Genomic DNA, 18,793 nt, shown 5'->3' with positions numbered 1-18,793 from the left:
CCGCGGGCACGGAGGGGGCGAGCAGGAGCCGCCCACCTGTCTGGCCAAACACTGGTCTCTCCCGTCCCCCTGCAGGGCCAGGGCAGGCCTGAGGATCGCGCTTTCCTTGTGCAAGGGTTTCTCTGTGTTGAGCTCCTCCTCTTTAGGGGGCAGACACAAGGTGGCCGTGACCCTCGCTGGGTCACAACCCCTGGGAAACAGCAGCTCGGGACATCAAACCCTCATTCATTCCACGCTCCACATCAGGGAGGATCAAACGCATGATGTGGATGTGGGGACGCCAGAGCAGACGCTGTGGGGTTTCCTCGGGGACCTGTGTCTGGTTTGGGTGACTGTGGAGAGAGGCCGCCATTCACTGGAGTGGGGGTGTGGCAAGAGGAGCAGAAGGTGAGGAAAATAATGTCCAATGTGGGGCGTGTTGAATGAGAGGAGCTGGTGGGTCCTCCAGCTGGAAGTCCAATGAATATTTGAGGACAAAGGTCGGGAGTGTGGGGGAGGGAACAGAAGTCCAATCTGAAGGTGAATGACCGTGACTCTCCCAAATCTCATGAAAACCACGGGTTTCAATGGGGCCACTGCAGGACTTAACCAAACCAGAATAGCTCAGAGCCAAGATGGAGCCCTGGCGGAGAAGAGAGCGGAGACCGAGCCTCCAGAGAAGGAGAAGCAGGGGTGATACCAGAGGGACTAGAAAGAAAAGAAAAGGAGGTGGAGGTGGCGGCCAAGTCGGACGCAAGTCAGGTCAGGCCTAGAAATGTCAGGTGGCCACGTGAAGGTCAAAGGTGATCCTAGCGAGGCATTTGGGTGGGGCGCCTGGGTGGCCTAGTTCTCCTTGAGAGGGAAACTGACCTTTCTCCACATCTCCCCTCCAGCTTCGCACCTGCTCGGAACTCAGAGAAGACAGTCACTGCGACAGAAAGGACTGGTTAGGTTGGAGGGGAACCAGACTGGTGCCCCCGCAATCCTGGGACGCGGGCCTCCCCTTCTCCCCTCCCTGCCGGAAAGCTCACTTTATCTGTGAATCTTAAATTCCTTGCGGTCTTGGTCTGTACTTAGGCTCCTTGATGTTCACTTCTGGGAAAAGCCAGGAAGATGTGAGGCTAGGAGGTCAGTGCCAGTGGGAAAAACAAGACGGAGGGGTAAAAAAAAATCAACATGTGATATTCACCTGGTTCTTTCCCCACCCGGCTACCATACGTTAGGAACATGCAGGTGGCTTGTTTGGAAAAGTAAACGGATCAAGGCCACACGAGTGCCCAGGTCTGCCCACTGCCCTGTCCAGCTGAGACTCAGTCCCAGGAGGTGTGGGACTGGCAGGGACCAGCCAGACTTCATTTTCTCCACCTCAACACAGACCCCACCCACTCAATTCCATTTAAAAAAGTTTGTCTTTCCGTTTGCCACCAGCCTTGATTAAATATTATAAAAGAGACAAATTACAGGGCGCCTGGGTGGCTCAGTTGGTTGGGTGACTGCCTTCGGCTCAGGTCATGATCCTGGAGTCCCGGGATCGAGTCCCGCATCGGGCTACCTGCTCAGCAGGGAGTCTGCTTCTCCCTCTCCCGCTCCCCCCTCTTGTGCTCTTTCTCTCTCTCACTCTCTCTCAAATAAATAAATAAAATCTTTAAAAAAAAAAAAAAGAGACAAATTACACACTTCTCAGAAATTGGAATTTTATAAAAAGGCATTTTTTTCTCTTATGTCCATAAAATGATATAATTCTTGCAAGTATAGAAATGTGTCATAAATTATACAGAACGTTCCTTAATTACAGCTCAATGCAACTTGGTACTGCCTCCCTCCCTAAAAAAACGAGAGAGAACCAAAAAAATAATATATATATAACTGTATATATATATTTATATATATATTTATATAATATAGACAAATCAAATATGAAAAAAAATCATTTCCTCTTTGGTATAAAAATCAGACTCTCACCTTGAGAGACACACAAACAGACATGATGTTGGGTTTGTAAACTGTGCAGCCAAAAGGGTTTTCCCTGTCAAGCATCCCCTCCCCTGGCCCCCTGGCCCCCTGGCCCCCGGCCAGCCCACCTGCCTCGAGGCTGGCGCACTGAGTAAGACCAGCCCCACACCAACCCTCAGCACCCCCTCCACTACCCAGACTGAACTTGTAGCAACTACCCCAGGAGAAGCCTGATTTGGGGTGTGACAGGCATAGCTCGAGGCCCCCCGCCCCCGCCCCGCTCCTCCACAGCTCTCCTGGATGCTGGGCCTGGAGGGGCGGGACCCCTCGTGTACCAGAAGGGAGCAGTGGAGGCCAGCTTCCCCTTCAGCCCGGCCTCTGCTCCAGAGTGCGGGAGCAGGAAAATGCCAGATGATGGAGGACGGAAGACAGATGAGACTCTGCTAATGGAACTCAGATCCAAATTTAAAATGAAAGAAATCTCTTTTTTTGTACGACATCTTACACCCAGCTTGAGGTCAGAAAATGACGGGACTGTGCCCCAGGCTCCAGCCCAAACCCGCAGGACTTACGGACCCAGGAACTGATACGTGTGTTGGGGGAGGAAGGAGACGGGACCAAATCCTCCTTCCCCGTGCTCTGCGGACCCCTGGGGCTGGCAGGGGCCTCCCTCCCTGGCCAGCCTTGCAGCCCTCAAGGGCCCTGCGGACCACCCCATCCAGCCAGCTGGGGCACCCCTGGGGGGCCAGCCTCCTCTTCCCACAACACAGAAGTCACTCAGAGGCCCCCTCCTCCTGCCAAATAAAAAAACACAAAACCAAACTGGACACAAACACAAATCAAGGAGAGACACACACGACGTGAGGGGCCCATGGGCCCCAGCAGATCTCTGGCTTCCCAGCATAATACATTCTTGTGTAATTCAGGAACAGAGGCCCTCAGCCCCCTCTGGGGAGTGGGAGTAAAAAAATACAGAGATTCTAGTCTCCCTGTGGGCTCCAAGCAGGGCAAGGGCAGACCCAATCTCAATTTCAGTTTTTGGTTCCACATCTGACCCCTCCCTGGGGCTGGCTCCTGATGCCCCTGTCCCTGCTCCGCCCTCTGGGCCCCCGCCACCACCCCCCTCCCCGGGCTGGAGGTGCCAGCAGGATGGGGTCTGCAAGGAGGGACGCGAGGTGGGCATGGGGGGCCTGCAGTTCCGAGAAGCTGTCCTCTCGGTGGCCGGACCGCCCCGTGTGCTCGTGGCCGGCAAGGCGCCCCGGGGTCAGCCCTCACCCCTTGAGGGGCTTGTGCCCCGGGGTCAGCCCTCACTCCTTGAGGGGCTTGTCGGCCCCTCCGCTGGGGCTGCTGGCGCTGTCACTCTTCTTCCTGCGCAGGCTCTCAATCCAGCTGGAGCTGGAGCGGGTGGTAAAGCTGGCCAGAGCCAGGGAGCTGAGCCGCATGTTTTTGCCGGACATGATGAGCTCCCCGAATCCCTCCTGGTGCGAGAAGGCGTAGCCCGAGCGCCGGGAACTGGTGCGGCCCACCCGCTGCAGGCAGCGGTGCTGGGCCTTCTGCTTCTTCCTCACCAGCTGGGTGTAGCGCACCTGGGAAGGAGCCCGTCGGCAACGCGCTGGCATCACACCCCCGGACAGGGGACCCGGAGCCTCCAGGACGAGGCTGCGGGGTTCTGCCCCAAGAAGCAGTGGGTGACCGCCACCAGCATCAACGTTCGTGCCGGAGGACTCCCTGACCTGCCCTCCCGGTCCCCCAGAGCAGACAGCGGGCTGCTCACCGTGTCTGAGAGATCGGGCTTCAGGCTCAGCTTGAGGAACCGGAAGGCGACCACAGGCATGATGCAGACGACGGTGGTGAGGGTGATGGTCAGCCACACCGTGGGCTGGGCTAGGGTGTTCTGGGCGTTGCCTGGGGAACGAAGCCGCCGGCGGCCTTGGGAGTCACGGGCAGACGAGGAGCAGCCCTATTTGCCCCATCCCTGCCCCTGAGTCCTCGCTGCTCCCCAGAACCTCAGGCCTGTTTCTTTACCTGCTTTCCTGGGCACCTCTGTGGTCTCCTCAGAGCCTCACCCCCCACCCCAACCTGCCCCGGGGTCTTCCCAGCTCAGGAAATGCCACCACCCACTCCGCTAAGGCTCCGTTTCCAAACCGCCTGTGGAAGGTGGCCGTGGCTCCCTGCGTCCCCCCCAAGCCCGGGTCACCGCCAGAGCCTCCTAACTGGCCTCCCCATTTCCGCCTTTGCCCTCTGTGCTTTATCATCCCCAAAACCGTAACAGCCGTCCTTAAACACACAAATGGGTTCTGACACTTCCCTGCTCATAACCCTCCGATGGCTTCCTATCACATTTAGACTAAAATTCAAAGTTCTGCAGCGCCTGGGTGGCTCAGTCTGCCTTCGGCTCGGGTCATGATCCCGGGGTCCTGGGATCGAGCCCCGCATCCGGCTCCCTCCCTCTCCCACTCCCCCTGCTTGTGTTCCTCTCTCGCTGTGTCTCTCTGTCAAATAAATAAATAAAATTTTTTCAAAAAATTTAAGAATTAAAAAAAATAAAATTCAAAGTTCTAACTCTAAACTAGAACATAAAGATCTGGATCCATTCCTACCCCCCACACCCAGCCAGGCCCTACCCTCCAGCCTTGCTTACCCCACACATCCCTCCTCTGCTGTGGGAACCTCCAGGAAAGCCCCCCTAGGACCCCTCTAGAGGTTCCTCTTCCAGGCTCACTCCTCCCCTTTATTCAGGTTTCTCTGTGCCAACGTCCTCTTTTCAAGGGGTCTTCCCTGACTACCCTGTCCCTCTCCACCCTGCTTGATGTTTTTTGTAAGACTTCCTAATTCTAGACATTTCACCTGCTACCTTGTAAACTGCCTGTCTCTCTCACTGAAATACGAAACCCAGGAGAGCCAAGTACTGCATCCCCAGCACCCAGGACAGTGGGTGACCTACAGAAGGTGCCGACCGAACGCCCACTGAGTGGATGAACGAACAGATCGAAATCAAATGCACCCCTGCACCCGCCTTCACTTTGCGCCTCCCAAGCAGCTCGTCTGCCTCTGCCACCCCTGCCCCCGCCCCCCACCCCCACCCCTGCCCGTCCGAATGCCTCACACTCAGTCACTGTAGTAGTTCCTCACTGGCCATCAGATTTCTCTTTCTAAAGTAATCCTTTGATGCCATTCCTCTCTTTCCTCAGAGGAAAAAAAAAAGACTCCCAGTGAAATAAATCAAGACCTGAGAGCCTGGCGTTGACACCTTCAACGTCCTCCCTTTCCAGCCCCTCAACCACCCCATCTACACTTCCAGCTCCCGGGTGCAGAGTCAGCCCCGCAGCAGCCTGCCCTTGGACTGTCCCCGACCACCCCCGACCAGTCATCTGCTGATCATGAGCAGGTCGGCCACCACTTGATCCTGACCCCACAGCCTGGCAGGCTCTTCCTCACATTCATGGATACGGAAGCCCTGTGAGGGCTGCCCGGGTCAGAGACACCCCGACGCACCCACGGCCCCTCTCCGAGCACCTGGCACACCGCACAAACGCTCCCCTGGTGCTCGTGAGCCACCTGCCCTGTTGGTAGGGAAGCCGCCGCAGAGACTCACCCACAAACCGGAACTGGTTTGGAAACATGTCGAAGAGCCCATTGCTGTGCATGGCAAACAGGATGGCGAAGTAGATAGCCAGGCTGCCCCAGATAAAGAAGTGGTTGATGGCCGTCCAGTAGCCGGTGTCCAGCCCGATCTGAGAAAGGCAGCGGTCAGAGACAGAAAGGGCCGCCCCCCCACCCCACCCCGTCCTGCCCAGGGCAGCCGCCTGGACACAGGGCACGGCGGGGCCGGGTTGGCCTCACACCTGCACGCTGACCACGATGACGAGGGAAGTCGCCACGGTGACCGCAAAGGACTGGTAGTCGGCCAGCTGGGTGCCGTCGTCCCGCGTGGCCTCAGCAAACACGCCGTACGGGATGAAGAACATGAGCACGGACGTGTAGATGCCCTGGGCAATGCAGATGAAGAACTCCCGCTTGTTGAAGAGGAGGTTCAGCTGGCCTGGCTCATACAGCTTGGGGTACTCCATGCTCCGCTGCTCCGGGACGTCCTGCGGGGGGCCCAGGGGGTCCAGGGGCCTCAGGACAGCCAAGGGCAGAGCCCATCCCGGCCTCCTCCTTTCCAAATTCTTTGACAGCCGGATCCTGCCTCAAGCCCCCCACCCAGGAAAGTCACAGAGCAGCGGCCGCCGAGCGGGAGCACGGCTTTTCCAGGCACCGCGGGCAGCAGGTACACATGCTGCCATCCATGTGCTTTCTTCGCAGCACGGCCTCTCCCCAGCCCCGACCCCTGTGCCCCTTACCTGGTCGAAGACCCCCATGGCGAGGACTGGGAGGGAGGTGTACACGATGTTGTAAAGGGTGATAAAATACTGATCGTAGACGGTCTGCGAAGAGATCACAGCAAGACAGGAGGAAACACTACAAATTGGGCAGAGAGACTGCTGAGTGACGTGTGGAGCCCTAAGGAATTTTCTGGAGCCCGTCTCTACTCTTTCAACAAGTGTTTGTTTGTTCTCATTTTGTTTTTTTAAGTAGGCTCTATACCCAACGTGGGGCTCGAACTCACAACCCCAAGACCGAGAGTCCCGGGCCGCACGGTCTCAGCTGGCTAGGAGCCCCTCAACCAGTGTTTTTTTAACGCAGGAACCTGACAACAGCTGGGCCCTGGGGGCTGACCGACAGACAGGCCAGAAGATCTCTGCCCTTACGGAGCACACACAGGAGGCAGCGGGCCGCGGGCGCCCTACCTGGGCAGAGAAGCCGCAGAAGAAGCCAAACCAGAAGTGGACCATGGTGAAGGCGAAGTTCTTGTAGAAGAAATAGCAGAGGAACTTGCACATGCGCAGATAGGACCAGCGCCCATGCACCAGCAGGAGGCGCTGCAGGAACTTGAACTGGGAGAAGGCGTAGTCGGAGGCCAGCACGGCCTGGATGCCCTCCTGGCCGCTGATGCCCACGCCAATGTGAGCCGCTACAGGGCCAGGTGGTGACGAGGGGAAGCAGAGTCGCACGCTCAGAATCGCAGCGGGGTGGAGCCGACCCCCCGCCCCACGTCCACACTCACTCTTGATCATGCTGACATCGTTGGCTCCGTCCCCGATGGCGAGGGTCACGGCTTTCTTGTGCTTCTTAACCAGCTCCACCACCTGTGCCTTCTGCAAAGGGGTCACCCGGCAGCAGATGACAGCTTTGCAGGCACAGGCCGTCTCCAGGAACTCCAGCTCCATGTCCGCCTCCAGCGCATGGGCCTGGAACACAGAACCTGAGAGCCCCATCTCCCCGGGGGCGGACCCAGGAGTCATGCCTCCCAGGCCCCGAGAGGCCGCAGCTGCGCTGAGGTCAGGGGAGGGAGAACAAGGCAAGACAGACCGGCCACGTGCAGAGAAGGGGTCTCTGTAAAGACGCTCACCAGGCTGTGCCCGTTGATGACCAGGGCGTACTCCCCGGCAACGGCCTCCAGGACAGAAGTGAGTTTGGCAGAACGCTTCTCCGGGCAGGTGAAGCCGTTTCCCACAGCGTGGGGCGAGTCCAGCATCTTCTCCCGGGCTTTCCTGGGAAGGAGGCGGGAATGCACCCGTGGGCTCCGGGACAGGAGCAGGGTCTGCACGTGCAGGACATCTGCCTGTCTTGGGCCTCATCTACCTGAGCTCCTCCCGCACTTCGAGGACGGTGTGGCCGGTGACAATGAACACCTCTGTCATGTCGTCCGTCAGCATCTTGCAAGAATAGCCGATGTTCACGGCCGTCTCTGCCAACACAGAGACCGATGAGCTCAGCACACTCTCCAGCCTGAGGTCTAGGCTCACGCAAGGGCGGTATCCAGATGCTTCTCACCTTGCTTATCTCCGGTCAGCACCCAAATCTTGATGTTGGCCAGCGTCAGGAGGGCAATGGTCTCTGGAACCCCCTGCTGAAGCTTGTCCTCAATGGCTGTTGCGCCCAGCAGCTGGAAATACCACAGGGTTCCAGACGGGAGAGTCCCAGGCACGAGCCCCCCCGGCCCCCTCGGCCCACCTGCAGCCATACCACCATGTCGCTCTCCACCTCCTCGTACACGCTGGCCAGCCTGTCCTCCCGGCTGTCCCGGGCCAGGCTGGCTTGGAGCCGTCTCTGGGCCCACTCCCCATAGTACTCTTCGTCCAGATCCTTGTAGGCCAGAACCAGGGTCCTCAGCCCCTCCCCGGCGTACTCCTGGGGACAGAGCCAAGGTCAGCCTCCGCCCTCCCCGCCATGACACTGAGTCCAGAACCACAGGGCCGCTGTCCGCACACCTACATTCAGGTGGTCGGTGGTGGTGCTGAGCAGCTCCCGGGTGCAGGGGTGAAGCCTCTCCAGCAGGATCGTGTCGGCCCCTTTGCAGTACAGTCGGATCCGCCCTTCTGGATTTCGCACTGGGGTCAGGCCAAGGGAAGAAAGTCCCAGGAAGACTCAGGCAGGTCAAGACCCCCAACCTACCACACCAGCAAGAGCCACCCAGCGCCCCCACCCACCGCAGGCCCTGACACGGCCCTGAGTGCCCCCCGCAGCCCAGGCCCGGCCTCACCGATGACGGACATCCGCTTGCGGATGTTATTGAAGTCCAGGATGGCCAGCAGCTGGTAGGTGACGGCTGTGCCCATCTCATGGACAGTGATGGTTTTGGGGGTGCGAGAGCGGAATACAAAGCCGAAGTTCCTGGCCGCGGTGACCAGGGCCCCCTCATCCGGGGACTGAGCCTTGTAGTACAGTTCCCCTGGGAGGCGACAAAGAGCACACGTGGCGTAAGCGGCCACCCGAGGCCCGGGGCGGCCCCGCCTGGCCACGCTCAGAGCAGGCTGGAGGGCGGCCCGGGCGGGGCGAGCGCAAGCCGGCCCCAGGCTCACCTTCGTTCTTCTCCTCTGACATGACAGTGTGACACAGAGAAAGGAGACGGAAGAACTCGTGCGTGTGGGGGTCCCCCATCTTGACAGCCTCCAGGAGGGTGGGGTCCCAAAATAAGAACTTGTTGTCGGCCAGGGGGTTGAAGGAGAAGTCGACAGGCTCTGGCCTCTAGAGCAAAGAGAGGGCAACAAGCAGAGGGAGGTGGCAGGCTGCACCCCAGGAGGGCTGTCCCCACCTTGCTGTTTCCTGCCCTTCCAGAGGACAACCCAAGACCCTGTCCGCTGCAGACCCCACATTCTCCTTCCCGCTCCCAATTCTTCCTGAACACACCCCTTTCTCCCATCAGCCTCCACCTCGTGACCAAAGAGCACCTCCCTCCTCACCATACCCGCCGTTACTGGGCGAGTGCCCTACATTTAGTGGGCACAGAGTAACTACGGAGGCCGGGCCTTACCTCTCCCAATTCGGCTTTGTGTCCCAGGACATCAAGCACGTCCCCTACACGCAGCCGGGACAGAAGGCGAAGCAGCGTCAGAAGAGTGGCGGCGAAAAGCCTCCAGCACAAAATCCCCACAGGCATCTGGAACCCTCAATCCCATCCACTGAGCCGAGGTCACAGGTCACACGGCTGACTCGAGGCACCCTGGGTCCTCAGAACCCCAGGACCGAAAGTCGTGGCCCCCACTGCTCCGTGTCCCTGTCCCTAGCTCGCCCCACCCGCTCTCCTGCCTTTCACCCTGTAGGCCTAACAACGGACAAACCCCACACACGAGCCACAGGCCCAAGTTAGTACCGAAAACAGTGAGGCCCCACACACCCTATCGCAGGCTACCCCGTGGCTCGGCCGCGAGGCCACATGGAGACCACGGTCCCGTTCCAGAGACACACAAGTGCCCTGAACGCAACATGGGGAGCGTCTCGCACTCTGCCGCCCCTTCTAACAGCCGCAGAGCGCCCCGTGCCTGGGGCTGAGGCCAGGGCGAGGCCAGCAGCAGAGAGCAGAAGAGGCACTCTGCGTCTGCGCCTGACCCGGGGCACAAAGCAGATGCTCTCCCGGCCCCACAAGTCCGAGCAGGAAAGAAGCAAACCCCAGATGTCAAGACGACGGCGGCTGGGAGCCTGGAGTCGTCGTGGTGCGGGCCTACCGTAGCTGCGGCCGCTGATGGAGCACTTGTTGAAGACCATGATGTTCTGTGTGAGGGTGCCCGTCTTGTCAGAGAAGACATACTCCACCTGGCCCAACTCCTCGTTCAGGGTGGTAGTGCGCGCCTCCGCGGGCGTCCGCTTCTTCATGCAGAACATCTTCTTGTCCCAGTTGATGAAGTAGCTGTGGCCCAGGCGGATGACCTCCACGCTGCACAGGGGACAGGAGGTAAGGCTCGGGCAGGGAGCCAGGACGGGCCTTCGCTGCAGGCCCCCCGCCTGGGGGGAGACAGGACGCACGGAGCGGACACCCGGGCACGGAACCTGGGTGGGATGGGCAAGGAGTGGCTGAAAATGGAGCCGGCCACTGTGGCCAGCCAGGAGCTCCCTGACCCCGACCCTCTGATGCTCTCCAGACAAGAAGGTGCAAAGGGCCTGGGCAGGCGGGACGGACAGCACAGGAAGAGAGGAAAGGACTGCAGACAAGGCACTCGACCAGCTCTTACCTCAGGACTAGTAACACAGAAACCATGCAGAGAAAACGAGAGAGAGTGTGTGAGGGGAGGAAGAGAAGAGAGACAGCGAGGGCACTGGCCCCTCGCCGCCCACCGCAAGCACGGTCCTTCCGCCCAGCTCAGGGCCCTGCTATGGCCTCGCGCTCCCAGGGAGCGAGGCAGCCGGAACTGCGACTCCGCCGCGGGAAACCATGCCAGAGACGGGGCGCTTTCCACAGCCGGGGCCCTCCCCCTCCTCCGGCCGGCCCGGTGCGCCCTTTGGGGTGTGGACCGTCAGCAGCCCAAGAAGGAGACTGAGCCCTGGGGCGCCTCTGGAACCCTGCGTGCGGCCCGAGCAAGACTGGATCAGGATCCACTTTGCACGCAGCTGGCTCGAGGGGTCTTCTCAGCCTTCTCCCCACTGGGCTGCTCCCGCCCCCCAACACTCTCTGGAGCTTGATCAGACTTAGCAAGAAGCTTTCTTGGCAGCTACCGTGGGCGCTGGGTGAGCAGGGACAAAACTCGGGCAGCAAGCCCGAAGATGGCGACGAGGGAGACGGCAGACAGGAAAGCATTTCAGTAGGAATGAAGGAGCAGTGACGGCCGGGACGCAGGCTCCCACCCGACGTCCGATCCTCCAATCGAGCATCTCGTGTCGACCCAGTATTGACACATCCCCACGAAGAAGGTGGGACAGGACTGTTCCCATGTCCCGTGTGGAAACCGGGCCCCCCGTGGCCAGGAGTCTCCTGTCAGCGTTCTAGGGAAGCCCAAACTGTCCACCTCGGCACAGAAACGCTCCGTGTGGTCAGTGCCATCCGCAGCAGGACTCAGGGGAGACCTGAGGCGCAGCTGGGGAGTGTGTGTGTGAACGAAACGCAGCCCTTGGGAAGAGTCCCGAGCATCCAGAGAGGATTTCCTTCAACACGTCTCAGGTCTGCTACCTCGAGTTTTGTTCTTCTGGCTACTCTTCCTGCTCGTTCTCACCGGCCCGTCCCCATTCACGTGCTCTGTACCTCAAGCGGCCCACACGTCTCCTCGATCTACTCATGCCGTCACCACGGCCAGCCAGCACCTCCTGACGCGCGTTCCTGGGATTTTTCTCAATGGGACTAACGTTGACGACTTCTGTTGTCAGGAACCAGGTCAGCTGCGACCCAGTCACGCCCTGTTCTGCTGCCAGACGGTGACCATTCCGGGGGCCCCACCTCCAGGCCTCTGTCTCACCTCCCCCAGGCTCCAGCCCCCTCTGCAGAGATGTCCTCCCTGATTAACCACCCAGGCAGGGGCATCACAGGGGGTCGTGGGGTCTGGTGTCTCGCACTGCTTGCACCTCTCCTCCCCTCCCAGCCTGCTGCTTCTGAAGGCAGACCCCACCCTGCACACCTGCGTCCCCTTGTGCCCCACACTCGCCTCAGGTAGGACTCCCACAGCACTCGCTCCCACTCTTAGAAGGCGTTTAGACTTTCTTCTCTACTAGCCCGAAGCTCCTGCAGGGAACGAGGTCCGTCCCTAACATGTCTTTGCAGGGGGCACGGCACAAAGTTGCCATGTGAGTGACATATGCTGAATAAATCGACACGGTTTTTGTCGTGACACAGAGTCCAAAGCACCTGAAAACGGCGACGAAGCTTGCTCCACACGGGTGAACAGAGAACAAGGTGCTCGAGGCACAAGAAGGAGCTCCAGGTTCCTTCCCAAAGGTTTCATCTTCACAGAAAGGTTTGCCAAGGGACCACCTGAGCTCCCTGGGAGACCCCGGGCAGAGTGAGTGCGTACCTGACGTAGAGCGATATGGGCACGACGGTGTTGAGGATGATGATGTAGGACCAGAAGGAGAGGAAGCCAGAGAAGAAGGCACTATCCACTGCCTCGTCCCACGGCAGGTAGGCCTGGAAGCGCGTCCCGACCTCGTGCTCCCAGATGGCATTGCCAATGGCCAGGATCACCCCCATGCAGACCAGGAATCCAAAAATCTGGCAAGGAATGAGGAACAGAGGCGAGGCTGCCACTTAGGAAGCCCCCAAAACCAAGTGCATCACTGAAGGTCACCACTCATACCCCAAACCCTCAAAAGCTCAGGCATCTTTAAAATGGTGGCATGCTCTCCTGAGAAGCACCCAGAACTGGTGAGAGCCTGTGGTCTGCCAACCATCATGTGGCCCTGTCTCTGAACATCTTTCTTCACTGTATGACGGGGGAGCTCAGATACCTGGAGCCCTTCCCGAACGGTCAGAGGGGGTGCGAGCAAGCTCCTCCCAACATGAGGAAGCAGCTCACTGGAAATCACCCATCTACCTGAGCTGAGCTTCCACAAGCCAACAAAAATGCCAAGTTTCTGTAATGTTCATTATCTCATACAGATTGACAAAAAAGTTTTTTTTTAACCTGGGAAACAGATTTCATCTTCATAAATATAGATTACTTGAAAGTAAAAAATCTTGGGGCACCTGGGTAGCTCAGTCGTTAAGCGTCTGCCTTTGGCTCAGGTCATGATCCCAGGGTCCTGGGATCGAGCCCCATATCGGGCTCCCTGCTCCTCGGGAAGCCTGCTTCTCCCTCTCCCATTCCCCCTGCTTGTGTTCCCTCTCTATCTGTCAAATAAAAAAATAAAATTTAAAAAAAAAAAAAAGAAAGTAAAAAATCTCTTAAAGATTGTAAAAGATTCTTCTAAAGATTTAAATCTTGCAGTCCTGGGACTCCTGGGTGGCTCAGTGCTTGTGTTCTCTCTCTCGTCTCTCTCTCTCAAATAAATAAATAAAATAATGAATAAAATAAATCTTGCAGTCCCTGAAAAAGGATCATAAGAAAGTTCTGGTGGTTAAAAGAAGAAAACTGAGACAAGTATGATTTCAGACATCTATTTCCGAAGGTGCCCAAGGGCCACCAGGGGGCGATGCGAGCCTTTGCGGGAGAGACTTAACCAGTCTCCCAGGTTGAGGTCTTGACAAACCCTTTAAGGCCAGAGGCTGGCCCAACCTTGGCTGGCATGCGGGGGGGTCAGCAGCAGGCCGTGGGCGGCACAAGAAGAAGGGGAGGAGAGCCCAACAAGGAGCTCAAATTTCCAGCCAAACAAGAAAAGGATTCAGGAATTGCTAAAAACTAAAACAAACTCTTCCTTTGGGATCCTCCACTCTTAGAAGTCAGGGGAAAAGACCCCGTTCATTATCCATCTGCTGAATGGAAATTTTTCTTTTAATTCCTTCTCCATCCCTGTGAAGGCCTCCTTGTCCCCGGCAAAAGCAAACAGAAGCTGACACGCTGCACTAAGTCACCAGCACTGCTGGAATCCAGAGAAGGGCCGGTTTGCTTTAGCTCTCTTCCAGTCCTTGATTCATGCACGTTCCTAAGGTTCTTGTAAGTAACGTCTTCCAAGTCTAAAAGGAGCCTGACAAGCACTGCCTTCGACCAGGGAGGAGGTGGGAGCAAGGGTAATGGCCCAGGGGGAGCCAGACGCAGGGGGCTGCCGGGGGGAGCCTTACCCAGAGCACCAGCGTATTCATTAGGCGATCAATACTTGTTCTCTTGAACTTCGTCCTGCCGCTATTCTGCATCAGCTTCGTGTCAGGACCTAGAAAGGAATGGGAGCAGGTGCGGAAGCCAAGGCAGCAGCCGGCTGTATTTCCGCCTGGGGCCGCAGACTGCAGGACGTCATGGGGACAGAGGTGCGAGCCGGGGAGACTGGCCCTGGGAGGCACCGGCCCCCGGCCCCCGGGAGGCTCACCTGCAAAGACCACCAGCCCAAAGCACCACTCGGTGTTGCGCAGCACACAGCCCCGCAGCAGCATGTTCTGGTTGCTCAGGGGGAACTTGCTGTCCTTCCAGTAAAGGGTCCCACTGAACCTGTCCAGCTTGTTGTTGGGAGGCTCGCAGACCACCTCACCTGAGCGGAAGACAGAAAGCTGCCACCCCAGGTACCGTCCGCAGCCTGACTACGGCTGAGGGAGGGACCTCCACTCACTGGCCGGGGGTGAACAGAGGCGGCTTGGCAGGAGGGATGCGCCAGCATGAGCGCAGCCCCGCTCCGGCCCAGGGACCCCACTCTGGGGACTCTGTTCTACAGAAATAACAGCATGGCTCACGACAGTTTACTGAAGCATTCTTTAAACAGCAAAAAACTGGAGACAACTGAATGGTCGAGAGAGCTGAGTAGGTTCTGACACATCAGCTCTGTGCAACATGACGCGGCTATTAAAAGGAAGGAGGCGGATTTCTGTAACCAGTGATGCGATGAGATAGCTAAAGAATTTAACAGGTAAGGAAAGGCAGGTGTGGAGATTCGGGTGCAGCAGGGTCCCACTGCTTTGTGCTCACGTCTGTATAGATGCAGAGCGTGGATGGATACACACTGAAGGACCAGTGCACCTGGCTAGCTAACAGGGCAGAATTGAGGAGCAGGAGGTTTTTTTCTTACACACACTATGGTCTGTCCTTCTAACGAAAAAGCATGTATCGTTATTTGGAGCCAAATAAGAATAAACTGAATTTCTCTCAACACATACAGCAAGGAAGGAGCTATTGGCCATGAAGAGCTCCTGAAATGGCCGTGAACTCAAAAGTAGGTGGAAGCCACCTTGCATTGCTGACACTCCCCCACAAAGAAAAATCCAGGGAGCTGCATCCCAGCAAAAAGAAGCAGGTGCAATTTAAACCCCAAAACCCAACCCACCTCCTCCACCCACAAGCCGCTTCTCCAAAATCACTCACCATCAAACTTGGCGAGCCTACTGATGTCTCCCAACTCCGAGGTGACTGGGATTGCCTGGCGCACTTTCATGTTGGTCTCTCTGGAAGGACAGTGTTCCTAAGTCCTGGTTCCCTTCCCTTCCTCTAGAATCTACCTGGGAGCACCTGACCTTGGGGCATCACCCCCCTCCACATTACTGAGTGCATAATACTTCCACATACCCAAAGCCTTTCTGATCCCTAAAAATTTTCCAAAAGGTACAACTCCTAGACCCAGGAATCTCTTCCAGAAAACAAGCTTTTTACCCTTAAGGAGGCAGAAGATATGGGCATCCGACTTACCCATCAAGTTCTGCTGTCTCTATGTAACACAGGCCGTGGGGCTCACTGCTGGAAAGGAGGAGGAGATCCGCCTAGAGAGAAAGCCTAGTGAGGAGCCCAAAGACTCAACCCTCCACTCGTGATGCACTCTTTGCTGACCCCTGCTTCCCGTAAGCATTCTTGGTTTGCTTAGTTCCCAAGCGTGAATGGCAAGAGAGAAGCCAGCCCCTGTGTATTAATATGACACAGAAGCTCCCCACTCAGGGAGCTTGGGGGGGGCATAGTCGGTTAAGCGTCTGACCCTTGATTTCGGCTCAGGTCGTGATCTCAGTGTTGTGAGATTGAGCCCTGCTGGGTGTGGAGTCTGCGGAGGATTCTCCCTCTGCCCGCCCCCCCATTCACACACGAGTGCACACATGCACTGTCTCTCTCTCAAAAAAAAAGAAGCTCCCCACTCAAGAAAGTTCAACCCGTGCGTGATTACAAGGCTGTGGGAAATCAGGACAGACTCATTTCTATCTGCCAAAAAAGAGTGAAGAGACTCGTAGCCCTAGAGGGCCACCTTGTCCCTTACCGCCACAAACTGATTGTTTTCCAGCTTGATAATATCGCCAACACAGACATTCATCCACTGCTCTTGCTGGAGGCTGTGGCAAGGGGGAGAAGAGGCTGGTCAGTAGCGAGAGAAGTTCCCAGGGGACCCCTCCTCCTAAAGGCCCTCGGTCTCCACCGGGCGCTCACCTCCCATTGATCAGCACTTGGGACTGCCGGTTATTCACCTGGTTATCGCTCTTGTGGCGGAACTGAAAAGAACTAAGAGAAGTAAGATGGCTTCCCCACTCCCAGGGACTGAGACGGTCAGTGGGGTGTAGAGCGCGCTGGGTCCCACCTGGAGTGCACCTGTCCACAGACGTACTCTCTCCCTGGCTCCGCCCTGTGCCCTTGGCCAAGGAGCCACAGGTCTAGGGGCCAGGTGGGGGATACCACGGTCCCCAAGGACCTGTGCCGGGCAGAGTGGGGGTGAGAAAGAAGTGCAGGAATGGAAGAGTAGAAGCGACTCACATAGTCATCAGTAGCATCTTTAACAGCTGTGATGGCGAGGACGAGAACCAAAGGCACGATGGTGGTGAACCAGGAAAGGGAGGACACCTGTGGGATCAACTGCAAGGGAAGAGGGTGTGGCTCTGAGGCCCCAGGCCAGGCCCTCCCACCCACCCTCTCTCTTCCTTGACTTGGCTTGTGAGTTGCAAAGGGTCTACTGCAGGACACTCACCTGCAGAATGAGAAGGAACAGGAAGTAGGTATTGGCAACCTCCTGGAACTGCTCAAAGAGGTTGACAGGCAGGAAGGTGAGAATATTGTACTTGGAGGTCTTGATGCAGTTACTCTACGACAATGGAAGAGAAGATCACCAGACAGCCTCTAACCCCAACCCAGAACCAGGCAGAGGCTGCCTCCTCCATCGACACTTCCCAAACCTCTGCCCCTAAAAGCCAGCAACCTCAGGTGTGGGAGGGGGAAGGGGTAAAGAGAAGGGAGTCTCATGGGGCCCATGTGTCCTGGGGCACTGCCAGGTGAAGGCATGAAAAAATCAGCACAGCCACAGATGGAAAGTGGCCAGGGGGCTGCCTTCCCTCCCCTGGCCCCAACCTCAAGGGGGCCGTTGCCCTTTGGCACTCAGGAGGAGGGAGCAGGCTGGCCTGCCAAGTCACTTACCGCGTACTGGAATTTCTCATTGTATTCTCGGTCGTTGGCTCGAGCCCTCCTTTCTTCTTCTGCAACAGAACGATGATGCCGCAGTCAGGAGGAGCAAATGGAGGCCAGGCCCAGCACCTTGTCAGGCCTACCCATTTTGTGGGGTTTCCACTGAGGGCCCTTGGCTCCTTGCAGAGTACACAGTTTTAAGGAGCTGGCCACACCTGGGGTGTCACTCGGTTCCACCCTCTGGTCTGTCTCGCACCAGCCTGGCCATTCGGTTCTGCAGGCATTCATTCACAGGACAAGACCAACAATGTCAAGGTCTTCTGCTAGGGGCACTCAGATCCCCTCCCCGCATCCCTTTAATTAACACCCCAGCCATTATGGCCTCAGGAATCGCTGGAGGAAAAGCAGCTGCAGACAAAAAGCTTCCTTCCCCAGGGAGCCCCTGCAGATCCAGCCAGGGCACTGCCCTCCTCCTAACCTGGGGGTGGGGTGGGTGGCAAGCCCGAGGGTCACTGTGCTCTGCGGCAGCATCCCAGCCCCACAGCCCCACGTGCGGCACCCCCTACAGGAGCCTCTGCTTGTCACATGCCACCCACAGAGCCTTCTGACTGGCCCACAATGACATCACCTTATTTCAAAGCTCATCTTCAAGTCAGAGAAGGGGGGGTCAGGGATGTGGGTCATGCAGACCAAGACTGCGATGAAGGAGGCAGGAATGGGATGTACTTTAAAGGGCTGTTCTCTCTAACTGTAACCCTTCTTGTGCCATCCAAACACCTTGCCCTTAAACAACACACCTGTCACTAACTGAGTGACACCTATCCTGAACATCCGCTCATCTGGGACTGCAGGGACTGCAGGTACCAAGTTCATGTCCCAGAACACGGGGCTGTCCTGCCAAGGGCTCTCCAGCCCACCTCTGGGGGTCACAAGGGCCACAGGCTGAAAAGGGGGGTTCCTTGGTGAGGCAGAGAACAAAACGCGTTGAACCAGGGCTGGAGCCAAATGCAACATGCCAGACCCCTCCCCTCACCCCTCCAAAGACCCCTGCAGAGCACACTGCAGTAACCAAACCTCGGAACACAGCACCCTCTGCCTACTCAGAGGGCTCCTTCCCTGCGTGGGCGCTTTACTCCCAGAAACTTCCCCAGTGGGGACCCCTCGCTCTGAGCCCCCTGCGGCGTCTCCAAAGACCATGCAAGGGAGAGGCAGGGGCCAGACCCTTTGGAGCCAGGATCCCTGGGTCTGGAAAGGAGCGGACCAGGGAAGGCTGCGGAAGGCTGAGGACAACCAAATGTGAGGGTGGGAGGGGAAGCAGGGGTTCGGGAGAGCGGCCAGGCGCTGCCTCCCGTTACCTGTCCCCCAAGAGGGCTTCTTTCTGCTCCAGGAGGGGGGCGCCCCGGCCCGGGCCCACTTCTCGGGCATCTCCTTGGGGACCGTCATGATCCCGGTTTGAGCGGGGGAGGGCGGGCTGTCTGTCGGTCTGTCCTTGGCCTCAGCGGCGCCGATGCGGCGGCCCCCCGGGCAGGCACACCACGAGCCGCGGCCGCTCGGAGGGGAGCCCCGGCCGTCGGGCGCGCGCCCCACCTGCAGCCCCGGCCATCCCCGCG

The 18,793-nt window shown here is 57.9% G+C and overlaps 1 protein-coding gene across 5 annotated transcripts in view; it reads right to left on the bottom strand.

The window, feature by feature from the left end:
* Positions 1 to 2,055: 2,055 nt before the first annotated feature.
* Positions 2,056 to 18,793, bottom strand: part of ATP8B2 (ATPase phospholipid transporting 8B2) — a 19,962-nt gene continuing 3,224 nt past the window's right edge. The window contains exons 1-27 of one of the 5 annotated variants that reach the window (XM_021682174.2): positions 18,539 to 18,786; positions 17,196 to 17,254; positions 16,753 to 16,866; positions 16,542 to 16,640; positions 16,221 to 16,282; positions 16,054 to 16,126; positions 15,501 to 15,571; positions 15,180 to 15,259; positions 14,197 to 14,355; positions 13,955 to 14,043; positions 12,252 to 12,448; positions 9,981 to 10,189; positions 9,290 to 9,333; positions 8,838 to 9,003; positions 8,519 to 8,707; positions 8,251 to 8,366; positions 8,002 to 8,166; positions 7,810 to 7,921; positions 7,618 to 7,723; positions 7,385 to 7,526; positions 7,040 to 7,223; positions 6,723 to 6,946; positions 6,276 to 6,359; positions 5,778 to 6,023; positions 5,528 to 5,666; positions 3,707 to 3,837; positions 2,056 to 3,518 (exon numbers count right to left, since the gene is read on the bottom strand). In XM_021682174.2, coding sequence (XP_021537849.1) covers positions 3,240 to 3,518; positions 3,707 to 3,837; positions 5,528 to 5,666; positions 5,778 to 6,023; positions 6,276 to 6,359; positions 6,723 to 6,946; positions 7,040 to 7,223; positions 7,385 to 7,526; positions 7,618 to 7,723; positions 7,810 to 7,921; positions 8,002 to 8,166; positions 8,251 to 8,366; positions 8,519 to 8,707; positions 8,838 to 9,003; positions 9,290 to 9,333; positions 9,981 to 10,189; positions 12,252 to 12,448; positions 13,955 to 14,043; positions 14,197 to 14,355; positions 15,180 to 15,259; positions 15,501 to 15,571; positions 16,054 to 16,126; positions 16,221 to 16,282; positions 16,542 to 16,640; positions 16,753 to 16,866; positions 17,196 to 17,254; positions 18,539 to 18,626 — 3,627 coding nt within the window. In that variant the 5' untranslated portion in view covers positions 18,627 to 18,786 and the 3' untranslated portion in view covers positions 2,056 to 3,239. Of the gene's footprint in view, positions 3,519 to 3,706; positions 3,838 to 5,527; positions 5,667 to 5,777; positions 6,024 to 6,275; positions 6,360 to 6,722; positions 7,224 to 7,384; positions 7,527 to 7,617; positions 7,724 to 7,809; positions 7,922 to 8,001; positions 8,167 to 8,250; positions 8,367 to 8,518; positions 8,708 to 8,837; positions 9,004 to 9,289; positions 9,334 to 9,980; positions 10,190 to 12,251; positions 12,449 to 13,954; positions 14,044 to 14,196; positions 14,356 to 15,179; positions 15,260 to 15,500; positions 15,572 to 16,053; positions 16,127 to 16,220; positions 16,283 to 16,541; positions 16,641 to 16,752; positions 16,867 to 17,195; positions 17,255 to 18,538; positions 18,787 to 18,793 lie in introns of those variants that run through there. The other 4 variants (XM_021682175.2, XM_021682176.1, XM_021682172.2 and 1 more) reach the window with 4 other exon arrangements.

The sequence above is a fragment of the Neomonachus schauinslandi genome, chromosome 6 (assembly GCF_002201575.2).
Source record: "Neomonachus schauinslandi chromosome 6, ASM220157v2, whole genome shotgun sequence".
NCBI lineage: Eukaryota > Metazoa > Chordata > Mammalia > Carnivora > Phocidae > Neomonachus > Neomonachus schauinslandi.
The sequence above is the reverse complement of the archived record's forward strand: the minus strand, read 5'-3'. Positions and strand labels throughout refer to the sequence as shown.